General features: G+C 39.2%; 1 protein-coding gene across 2 annotated transcripts in view; it reads left to right on the forward strand.

The window, feature by feature from the left end:
- CEP295 (centrosomal protein 295) overlaps positions 1–10,451 on the forward strand; it is a 55,560-nt gene extending 45,109 nt beyond the window's left edge. Inside the window, exons 23-29 of one of the 2 annotated variants that reach the window (XM_074956647.1) lie at positions 1,408–2,078; positions 2,700–2,873; positions 4,609–4,726; positions 5,563–5,766; positions 6,576–6,675; positions 8,920–9,019; positions 10,053–10,451. In XM_074956647.1, coding sequence (XP_074812748.1) covers positions 1,408–2,078; positions 2,700–2,873; positions 4,609–4,726; positions 5,563–5,766; positions 6,576–6,675; positions 8,920–9,019; positions 10,053–10,091 — 1,406 coding nt within the window. In that variant the 3' untranslated portion in view covers positions 10,092–10,451. Of the gene's footprint in view, positions 1–1,404; positions 2,079–2,699; positions 2,874–4,608; positions 4,727–5,562; positions 5,767–6,575; positions 6,676–8,919; positions 9,020–10,052 lie in introns of both variants that reach the window. The other variant, XM_074956640.1, reaches the window with a different exon arrangement.
- Positions 10,452–12,241: the final 1,790 nt, after the last annotated feature.

The following is a 12,241-nucleotide window of genomic DNA, read 5'->3' on the forward strand; positions in this document are numbered from 1 at the left end:
TGCTCTCAAACAAAAGGAAAAAATACACTGTTCACTTTTTAAAGGTGTGGGCACACATTCTGTCTAACTCACCTTGCTGTCTCTGGGTATTGAAGAGATCCAAATGCGGAATGCATGATGCTCAATATCTAGACATAATAGGTACTTAAGGGTAGAATTTAAATTTGTAATTTTAGCTTAAATCATTATTTTCTGAATCCTTGTAAATTCCCTCTCTCCAAAACCAATTATTTCATGTACTGAAAATACAACAAATAAAATTGTGACATGCATTACTTTGAGCACTTTTAAGGTAGATCAAATTTTAGGTCTGTCATCTGAAGTCTTTTTAAAGCAATGACTAATCTCAAAGTATAAATTGTTCCTGTGGACTTTAATTTTTTTGCTGCTGCTGTTCACCATGGGATGACACCTTACTCAAGTAAAACTACAGATGTTTTGCTTGTGTTAAGGCTTGCAGGATTTGGCCATACAGAAATATTTTGAAAGTTGTCTGCATATCACAAAGTCTATTTGTGTGTGTGTGTGACATGAGCCTGCTTATCAATGGTATCTTATCACCATGTTTAGAGACATGTATATTTGAAAGAATGCTTACCTGCTAACTTCGAAATATTCTTAGTTAAAAAAAAATAGAATCAAAACCTCTTATTAGATAGATATAATCCCATTGCTGTAATATCTAAGTGACTCCTAAGTATAACTTGTTTTGTATGTGTAGATCTTAAGGGAAATCCAAGTGAGAATAACCACCTGCTGTAATTGGCCTTCATAAGAAAGAACAGGCTGTGTTCTGATTTGGATGCTTTTTTCTACTGTTACTGTATACAGTACTAGTAATGATTTTTTTTCTTTTGCTTCCTTTAGAGACACTGTCAGAGAGGCCTGAAATGCTACGGCTTTCTAATTGAGAGTGGCTTCCAAGGGCCAAATTCTCTGCTTGGTATAAATTGGTGCAGCACTATTGACTTCAGTGTAGTTGTGCCAGCTTACACCAGCAGAGAATCTGGCCCTAAACATTAAAGAAAAAGACAAGTTACTTTGTCAAGAAATATAAATCTGTTAGAGATCGTGTTTAAAAGAAACCAAAATTATTTTATGTAAAATAACTTTATTCTTAAATGAAGATATTTTCCTGATTAATATTCAGTTTTTTTATGATTTGGATATTTGGCTATCTAGAATTTCATTCTAATTCACCAAATTGACATAAAAAACACTGTAATATCTTAATAAATGTGAATATTATGTACTGGAATGAAATTACTATATTTAAAACATTGTTGCCTATTTTACTATGCTTTTCTTAAACGCATAAATAGCTACTTTCTAGACCATGGCTTCCTTCTTTTTGTAAACTCTATTGTATGTAGTTAGACTTTTCTGACAGTCTGACTTTTCAAGCAGGTTCTGAAGAATCTTTTCACCCTCTTCAGTTGGAATCTACCCTGAATGAGCACAGACAGAGAACTGAACCACCAATAGGTCTTCGCATTGTATTTGAACAAAATTCTAAAATTAAAAAATCAGAGAATGAGAACTACTTTTCACCTGTTGGAGACCAATATGGGGGGCTGGCGAGAAATATAGAGAATACTAATCTCCAGTCTTCAGTGGAAAACCTGCGGAGTCCAACTCTGAGTTCATTGGAAGAACAGGGTTCATTTTATCAGCTACTTACAACACAGATTACAGAAAATGAGACTCTCCTGACTGAACATTCAGTAAAAGACGTTGTGGAACTGAGAAAAGAGAACTTGTGCTTTGAAGAATTACCTGTTGTGACATTGAATAAGCACAAGGAGCTTACTGAAACTCCAGTTCTTGGAAATGAAGCAAATAAGATTGTGGAAGGTGACCATTTACAGTGCAGTACAAATATATTGGAGGAAGAACAAAGCATTCTGGAAGTACAGATGTCATCTAGAGCAATAGACTCAGAAATCTCCGTCAGCCCTTCGCAAGCAACTGTACAACAAAATGGTGATTTCCCAGAAATACCCCAAAACCAAAATTCTAATTCAGTGCTCACAATATGTTCAGGGTCACGTTCCTTACAAAGCCGTGTGCCAGTCTGGGTGAGTGAAATAAAGGTTTCACAAGGTAATTGTTAGTGAGTTAAATGCCATTCAGAATTCAACCAATTGCTCCAAGCTATTTTAGACCTTTTGTAATTGGAAAATTTAGCAAAGTTCACTTTACAGTTTAGTTTGAGACTTCTCAAAATTTGTGTAATTTAATCTGAAATTATACTGATCCTGGTCATTTTAGGTCTAGATTTTAATTGAGAAAAGGCTAGCCATTATGGTAAAGGAAGATACGGTTAAAATGGTTAATTTAGAAAAACAAGCTTTGTTATAAATGCTGTTCCCTTAAGGATCAAACAAAAGCTACTTTTGTTTGCCAAGAATTAGCTTTCAGGCTGTGACTAGAATTCCGGTTTAGAGGAGGGGTGGAAAGGAGGTTTTGTACAATGGCAAATAAAATATTTAGGTTGGACTGAGCTCCTTTGGAGGCGTTCTGAGTACATCAATAAATGTGGGAAGAGCACTTTGCCTGAGGTATTTCTTTCACTGCCTGGGGCACATTTTCTTTTTATCTGTATGTTGAATAATTCTTTCTTTTGTAACAGGCTAACAAATGTTGCTGTTGCTAGAAATATTGATTTTTACCTTGATGTTGTCTTCTCTATTTTCTAGGAGACCGAGTCAGGGCATGGTATTATGGAAGAACCTGAACTGACTCTGATAAGCTCAAATGACATCAGTGTTGCAGAATCAGACTCTGAACAGATTAGCCAAGAGAAAAAAAGAAAAAATAAGTTTGATAGCCTGGCATATGCTAGTCAGTCTGAACTTAAAAGTTGTTCTGAGGTAAATCTTGATTATCTCTCATCATTTTGAACCTAGTACTGCAGATTTTTTGCTTTAGTAAGAGGAAGAAGAAACTTCATAATTTTAAAACATGTAATACAATATTGTAGATCATTAGCATGTTTTGGGTTCTCCAGATTTGCAGATTTTTGCGCCATTTGGTGATGATGCCATGTCTGGTAGGTTGGGCTGATGCAGAGAACTGAAATCCATCCTGCTTCCTTCACTTAGTCCTTTGCCTTACCCCAGCAGCTTAGTTGAGATGGAGTAGTCCAAAGTTCACACTGTCAGAGGAACAGAAATGTCCCCCGTTGTTAAGGCAGAACAATAACCCATTCCTGGAAGACTCAGTGGGAAAGGCAAAAATCCTATTACCTTACTAGAGAAAGGGCATCCAGGTATTGGATAGAGGCACACTTCAGAGCCATCTGCAGTTCTCAGAATAGACAGAAGAGGATGGGCTCATTGCATTACTGCACTAGTTTTTTTTATTATAGTATCCTTTTGTCTTTTTTGCTCAAATTAAATGAATGATGTCTCCAAGCCCCTAGGGTACTGAATGACTAAGTCAGTGGGTGTGAGTATGCTATTTAAGTTCTGACTGCATGCTTCCTTATTCTAATGTAAGAAACTTGCCCCGGGGTATTTTGTAGTAGACTTTTAATGAGACTTCTGGAACTGAAATTCAGACAATGTTTAGGGGCCTCTCTATCCAATACTCCCTTTTCCTTCTCAGTGGATAAACTATAGCTTTTCCTCAGAGTTGCATGACTCAAGCTAGTGTATCAACTGTTCCATCCTCAGGATATTTTAATAGCTCTGGAAAGGTCCATGAGGATGCTAATGATAAAACTTTAAAATCAGGTTGTGAATGATTATTTCCTCATTTGAGGACTGCCAATTTTCCAAGCATTTCCTTGGCTGGTTCTCTTTGACCTAGATCATTCTGTCCCTATTCGGATGCTCATATGTTCTCCACAAACTGTCCCTGACCAGTTCCAAACTCTACAGATAATGCCAGTTAGGATTAAACCGTTCTGACAGTGGATGATCACAGGGTGATTTATTCAAAGATACCTTTTCTCAAGACTATGTGGATGACTATAATATAGTTGATGCCAGCCAGTGTTATGAAGGAGCATGCTTACATAGCTGCTATCTTGGGAAGATGACCACACACATTCAAATGAATAATAATTAAATTGCAAGAGGGCATAGTGACAGTGAAGAGCTCCAAGTGCATGAAGGTAGCTTTTAAGAAGCAATTAGACCCTGGAGGAAATTGAGAATAGACAGTTGGAGGCTGTTGTAAACATTGGGGCAGCATTGGGGAGTAACATTTATCTGAGAATAGGAGAAGTAGACACAACTGTGGGAGCTAGAGATGGAACAGGAAGAAAAGCAAACAGATGTAAGTGGGGCCAAAACTGGGTCCTGAGGCAAAAATGAGAAGTTTGAACTTGATGGGGAAAAGCGGCTTTATGGGTAAGGATCTGATTTTTTTGTTTTAAGAGAAATTTTTATAAAATGGCTTTTAGTGCCAGGAGTCTGGATTCCCTGCTGCTGTGTGCTAACTACGTTTTTCTTGTATCTGTGCTAATGATGAAAGATCTTTCTGTTGGCTCCTTAATTGTTTGTTCCTTGACAACAATGGAGATGCATTAATATTACTTCACTAAAATGTGTAGCCTGTTCTAAGTACATTATACCAATAGATTCTTCTGTTTTGCAATAGGGGAAAGAATTTTTACCTTTAGACCCAGAAGCAGATTACTCTGTTTTCACGCTTCCTGACTACTCTGCAATAGCTCAGAGTCCTAATGAGGATCAGTCTCCATTATGTCAATCTGCAGGTACTCATGTGTAACTTCAGTATACTCATTAGAACTGAATCAGAGAATCTCTGAAATATTAAAACATTGGTAAAATACAGCTCCACTTATGGGAGACTTGTAATTATATAAGTATATGCCGCCATTCATTACAGCATCATACTAGATGTGGTCCAGGTCCAATGTATACCACCGTACCATGGAAACAGCTTTATTTGCCTGTTCCTATTGAAAAGTCTGTTTCAACATTGCCTGTCTTGAAGGCTTACTTCAACAAGAAGCTTATTAACTCTTCTCGTTTCACATTCTATCCCTTTTACTAATTAGAAAATAGTCTTTCACTCCTTCATAATGTGTACCACCAGCTTTGCTAAGCTATTGCATAATATGTAATGTTCTCCATCTTTCCTAATTTCTTGTTGGTCCCCTGCCCCTTAGTATTAATTTGTAAGCTTCTCAGACCAAAGATCTGAGGATCTGCATCAAGGGATGCCTAATACACTTTGGGGCATTCTTAAAATGACAAGCTAGATCTGCTCGGTGTTTTGAGAATGTATGTAATTTGGACCCTGTTGTTTACAGTGTGTTTTAAGGTATTAAGATTTAGTAACATGTATAGCAAATCCAAAATGCTAAATATGTGCACTGTAGCTTTAAAATAACTGTAGGAACCATAAATCTGAATTGCTGTTTGTTTAGTAAATTTCCTAATTCTCCTCAAATCAAACCTTCATACAATCCGTGAAAACAGTAAAGCTCAGTTTTAGGACAGCTATCTAAATTCATAGGTTACTACAGGTGATTATCCTATCAGTGATAAAATCAAAAGTACTGAGACCTTCCTTCTTTCTTCACAGTCATGTTGTTAGAGTTCACTTCCACATCAGGTAGTTTACAAGAATCATTTTTAAGGAGAAAGAAAAACTTCATCCAGAAGTCATCTAAAAGAGTGGAAGAAATAAAAAATAGAGAGAGAAATTCTGAAAAGCATCAGGCCAAGCTGTTTCAAAGGGACAAGACTGAAAGATTTAACATGCCAAAGGAGGATTCTCCTACTTCTGGTAAATTTTCATTTGGAAGTAGGGTAAAGCATTAAGGATTCTTCTAGTAATTATTCCATAAAGCAGGATAGAGTCTGCTATTTTTGGATCTTTGCTCTTGCAGATCAGAATATTCTGTAACAGGAGTTCTCAAACTTTTTCACTGCCTGGATCACATCTTAAGTAAGAGTGTTTCAGAGATACCTCACCCTCTCATAATCCTAGGATCACCTCTTCACCAGCTTAGTTATATAAAATCCCTGGAAAAACAGTGATTGCTTACACTCTCAATACTGCTTTTTTATGTAACACATTTTTAGCTTCTTTTAATGGGAATTAGAAGCTGGAAATAAGGAGCATCGCTAGCACCATTATGACAGGCTAACTCTGTGGCCTGCTATAGACAATAGTCTAAAAACTGAGAGAGCCTCACAACTTGGTGGTGGTTCCCTGTAGGAGATAAGATCGTTACTATTGTCCCTGGCTGAGATTTGGAGACTTACTCTGAAAAGGAAAAATTCTGCCTTATGGAGTCTATTCTATCAGCCTGTTTCTTTTCAAATGTGTTTTCTCCAAAATAGGAAACATGATTTAGTCTCTCTTGTTTTTGTTTCAGACCTTACTGCCTTTTGAATTCAGGGTTCACCTGCTGTCTGTCAATCACTGTACACCTTTTACAAAATTGAGTGTGAACTTGTCCTGGTAAAGATTATATAGTGGTTACTTCTCCAGTTCACTTTGTTGTCACTGATCTGTATGAGCCCACTTTTGGGTTGGCCTCATAGTTGCATTTTTAAATTTAAAAAATATATATTTTGTTTAAAACAAAGGTGCAGTTATCAGTCAGTTGAAGAAAGTGGGGGAAGTGAAAGTGTGCTCTCCAGAGGACAAAAGGTCTGCAGATGTTCAAATGCAGCAGCGCACTTTAAGGTATTGTGTGAATATAGTTGGTAGAAATTAGACTAAACTACTTTTGTTTCTGAAATAATACCTGTTGCACTAATATAGAACCTTAATTTTAGCAATGGTTTCTGATCTCCCATTTATTTCAGCCCTTTAGACTTAAATTAGATGAGTGCTTGTGGAGACTACTATTTTGTGCTTTTTGTTGGGAGTGCAAGGCAGGAAACTGGGGTAGGGAAGGAATTTTTCTCCAGGTCAGATTGGCAGAGACCCTGGTTTTGGGTTTTTTTGTTTTGTTTGTTTGGGTTTTTTTGCCTTACTCTGCAGTGTGGGGCACGGGTCACCTGCTGGTTTGAACTAGAGCAGGGGTGGCAAACTACAGCCGCAGGCCGGATCCGGCCTGTGGAATTGCCACCTCCATGATGCTGCAGGCCCCACACTGCTGCTGGAAGTGGACGGCACCACGTCCCTGCAGCCCCTGCTGTGGGAGGGCAAAGGGCTCCGCGTGCTGCCCTCTCTTGCAGGCACCGGCATGCACACGCAGACATGCCCACAGCTCCCATTAGCCAGGAACGTGAACTGTAGCCCAGGGGAGCTTCAGGGGAGGTACCCATAGGTGAGGGCGGCATGCACAGCCCTTGGTCGTGGTCATGTGTGTCCGTCCCCGCCCCCAGGATGTGGTGCTGGCCACTTCCGGGAGCAGCGAGCCTGCCCTGGCCCCAGTGCACACTGCTGCCACTTCAGGTAAGTGGTGCCAGGCTAGAGCCTGCACTGCAAACCTCTCCTGCACCCCAACTCCCTGGCCTGAGCCCCCTGCCCTGAGCCCCCTCAGACACTCCACACCTCCTCCTCCACCCCAATGCCTTGCCCTGAGCCCTGAGCCCTTCCTGCACACCTCACTCTCTCTCCTGCACACCAACCCTCTGCCCCAGCCCTACATTCATGGCCCTGGATGCAATTTCCCCACTCAGATGTGGCCCTCAGGCCAAAAAGTTTGCCCACCCCTGAACTAGAGTAAATGGTGGCTTCTCTGTAACTTGAAGTTTTTACATCAAGATTTGAGGACTTCAGTAACTCAGCCAGGGGATATGGGCCTATTACAGGAGTGGGTGGGTGAGGTTCTGTGTCCTGCAATGGTGCAGTAGGTCTGACTAGATCGTGCTGGTCTCTTCAGGCCTTAAAATCTAGGAGTCTGAGTCCACTCAGTTCAGGCTTAATCATTTTCACCTTTTATTTATAAAACTTCAGACATACATGATAAATAAGATGAAATAGATAGAGGCCCAAGTTACCAAATTCTGGGCTACCAGGAAATTCTCCTGTATTTTCTGATGATCATTGCCACCTCTGATCCCTGGTCTGGTCAGTCAGACTTATTCCTCCAGTTTCTGCTCCAGTATTTCTCCAGTTTGGTTCTACTAAATTTCACTTGCATATGTAATGTGGACAAGTATAAGAATCCATTAATTAAATTTTCTCCATTCAGCATTAATGTAACCCATATAGTACACATGTGCAAGCTTCAATGTACACAACCTTTGCTGCTTATACAGTTTTCATGTCATCACCTTGTCCTTATTTTTCCCCACTAAAAGGCACTTTTAGGATTACAGGATTGTATATTTATTAAACTAACTTTTCCTTTTACCAAAAATCTAATGCAACACATTCCATGAACAAAACATCACTTTTTCCCAGCCAGCTGTAGCATTATTTAAGCAGATTTACGTAAGAGGGGAAAAAATTGGCAAAACAACACTCATGCCAGGCAAAGTTAGGCTGAGACCTTGGCCTAAGTGTTGCTGCATCTAAACTCATTCGCTATCCGTAATTATAAATTATGCTGTATAAATAGTGTTTTCACTCTTTAGTGAAAAGACTTTTGACCTACAGAGTTCCAAGCAAACAGTTTTCTCCCGTTCTGTGACCTTGAGTTGTTATAGCTAAAATAATTATTCACGCCAATGTGTTTACAATTTAAATCTAACTTCAGGATTTTAGATCAGTAAAAAAACATTGGGAAAATTGCCAGTCACATTCTGTCAAATGTCAAGATGATAATATATAGTAAAACAATTACAAATATAACCTCAAAACTCTGGGTAATTAAACTTATGGGATATAAATACTAATAAGGATTTTTGGCATACTAGAGAAGTAAACCAAAGTTGCATTTTTAATCGTTTCCAGTTGAACCCTGTATATGTAATACAAACACTTTAAGTTGAGCCCCCATTAATAAGAAGTATACACATTTTTACTGTTTGGCAGACTTTATAATCAACTAGCTGAAGTGAAAATCAGAAAGGAAGAGAAATCAAGACGACAAACCTACGCTAAAAACAGGGAAAAGGCTAGAGAGTTTCAAAAGGTAATTGCATCTGGTACAGTATCTTAAATCCCTTGGTCTAGCATTTCTCTATTTTAATGCCTGTTGTTCTGAGCAGTTCTAATTCCACTGAGCTGTCGGTGCAGTCCCTTTTTAATGAGACTGCTACCTACGTCGTATTGTTAAAAACTGGAGTTCATCCAAAGCAAATGGGATGAGCCATTCTTGCAGTAATGATGAAATTCTACCACCCTATCTCATGGTGATGAATTACAGCCATGTGACATGTGTTTATAGGCTTTCACCTACTAATTTTTAAATTGACTGACATACTAAAATTTTGCATTTTTCAATGAAGACTAGGTTGAAAAATAACAATAGAGAGCTATGGTCTTTAAGGTGTATAGTTAAATTATGAACGCTGGCCAAAACAACGGTGGGAAAGAAACAAAACTATCTAAACTCTTCCCTACAAATTAAATCTGACTTAGCATCATCCGATCCTGATTTTTCCCCTCCTGTAACTTTGCTGGAAAGAGTGCATCGGTGAAAACCTCCCAAATGAGGAGTCAGTGTTTGAAAGCTTGGTGCCTCTACAGTCCAAGTGTTCCACTTCTAGCTATTAAGAGGTTATACTAGTTATGTTTTTGAAATGAAACTGCTCTCTTGATTTAAACCAAACCATAGTATCAGGATTTAAACTTCTGGCTACTGTTGGCACACTATTCCATTCATTGCAACAAATTTAGGGTTAGCCTGAGAAACTCCCTCCAGAGGGATGCAGTTAGAATATCCACTGCATGACTTTAAGAAATATAATTATTACTGTGCTTGTTCTGTTATTTACATAAGGTTGCCTGGTACCAAATATACACTGATGTATTTAAACACTGAATACCTCATTGTCTGAATAATCCAATCTGCTGTTGTGGCAAGTATTCAATAGTACATTGATGCTTAGCTGATGCCCTTCCTATTGAGCATTTAGCTATTCATAACACTACCAGCCTGTTATTTAGGAACTTCAAATCTAAATCAATCTGCGAGATATTCAAACATCTGTTTTTACTTACAGAAAACATTGGAAAAACTACGAGCCAAAAAGACACATTGAACACTAGATCCTTTAGGAGACTTCTGGGAATAAAAGAAGTGCTTGACTCCTTTCTCAGTTCAATCCAAGGAATGTATGATAAGGCCAAAGTCACATTAAGCAATATCATTATGTGGCTGAAGTACTGAGCTTTGATATAGGTCAAATTCATAATTTAAATAATGTAGCAATGTCAGTAGTTTGTTCCCAAGATTTGAGTGATAACCACTACCAAAGCTTGCCTAATTACAGATTTCATCTTCCAATTTATACTCCATTTCTGCTTGTATTATGACTCAGATTAACCAGATCTAGATTGTACAAAGGCTTTTTAATTGAGGATGGTCTGCATTTAAAAGTGAAGTCAGCTGAATCTTTTTAATAAAGTTTTGTAATGAAACCTGTGCATGTGTCAATTTATTGGAAAATCATAGGATACAGAGGTAACTGTCAAATTTGCCTAATTCCTATTAATTTAAAATGATGCACCCTTTCAGTGACACTTGAAGGGAGATTTACTTCAAAGGTGAAAATAGTGGTGTCAAGGTTCCTTCCCCACTCTGAACTCCAGGGTACAGATGTGGGGACCTGCATGAAAAACCTCCTAAACATACTTTTACCAGCTTAGGTTAAAACTTCCCCAGGGTACAAACTATTTTACCTTTTGCCCCTGGACTTTTGCTGCCACCACCAAATGTCTAACTGGGTTTATTATTGGGAAAGAGTAGTTTAGAAATGTTTTTCCCCCCAAAATCCTCACCAAAACTTTGCACCCCCCTTTCTGGGGAAGTTTGATAAAAATCCTCACCAATTTGCATAGGTGAACACAGACCCAAACCCTTGGATCTTAAGAACAATGAAAAAAGCATTCAGTTTCTTACAAGAAGAATTTTAATAGAAGTAAAAATCACCTCTGTAAAATCAGGATGGTAAATACCTTACAGGGTAATTAAATTCAAAACAGAGAATCCCTCTAGGCAAAACCTTAAGTTACAAAAAGACAGGACTATCCATTCCATTCAGCACAGCTTAGTTTCCAACCATTTAAAGAAAATCTAATGCATATCTAGCTGATTACTTACTAAGTTCTAAGACTCCATTCCTGTTCTGTCCCTGGCCAAAGCATCACACAGACCCTTTGTTTCTCTCCCCCCCTCCAGCTTTGAAAGTAACTTGTCATCTCATTGGTCATTTTGGTCAAGTGCCAGTGAGGTTATCCTAGCTTCTTAACCCTTTGCAGGTGAAATGACTTTTCCTCTGGCAAGGAGGGATTTTAAAGGTGTTTACCCTTCCTTTTATATTTATGGCAAGTGGTTAGGCCTGTTACTATTAATTCCCATTGAAATTAAACCCCTGCCATTTTTACCTTTGAAAATTTTACCCAATGCATTTTACTGAAACTCTGCAGTCCCTCTAAGGAGTCTAACACATAATGATAAACTATCCTGGAAAGGCTGTAGAGTCTTATACTTAACATGAGGTCACTTTACCTCTGTATACTGTATCTAGTTCTAGTGTCAACATTTACAAATGTTAAAAATAGAGAAGCTGAAGAACATGCCTCAGGCTGTGTCTACACTAAGTCCTGCATTAGAACTTGAAGTAGCAGCTGCTGGGTTTGTTAACCTAGGGCAGGGGTGGGCAAACTTTGTGGCCCTTGGGCCACATCTGGGTATGGAAATTGTATGGTGGGCCATGACTGCTTACAAAATTGGAGGGTGCTCCAGGTGGCACTTACCTCAAGCAGCTCCAAGAAACAGCAGCATGTCCCCCCTCCAGCTCCTATGGGGAGGTGCAGCCAGGCAGCTCTGCACACTGCACTGTCCATTGACAGTGGTTCCCAGCCAATGGGAGCTGTGGGGGCAGTGTGCTGAGTCCTGTGGCTGCCTCTGTGTGTAGGAGCTGCAGTGGGGCAAGACCCTGACCCAACTCCCTGGCTGGAGTGCCAGAGCTAGGCAAGCCCTGGAGGCTGCTTCTCAGCAGGACCCCTCAGCTGTAGTTGGCCCACCCCTGACCTAGGGTTACAAATATGTAGATGCTCAGGTTAAGAATGGTTGAACCTTAAATCCCCATCTGGGGCTCTAGTGTCTATACTGCTTAGGTGGGTGTAAATCTAACCAGCCATCCCTAGCACCCTTCCAAAAGTTGGCTGCCCTAGCCCTTCATGCTGC

Source organism: Natator depressus, chromosome 1 (genome assembly GCF_965152275.1).
Source record: "Natator depressus isolate rNatDep1 chromosome 1, rNatDep2.hap1, whole genome shotgun sequence".
Taxonomy (NCBI): domain Eukaryota; kingdom Metazoa; phylum Chordata; order Testudines; family Cheloniidae; genus Natator; species Natator depressus.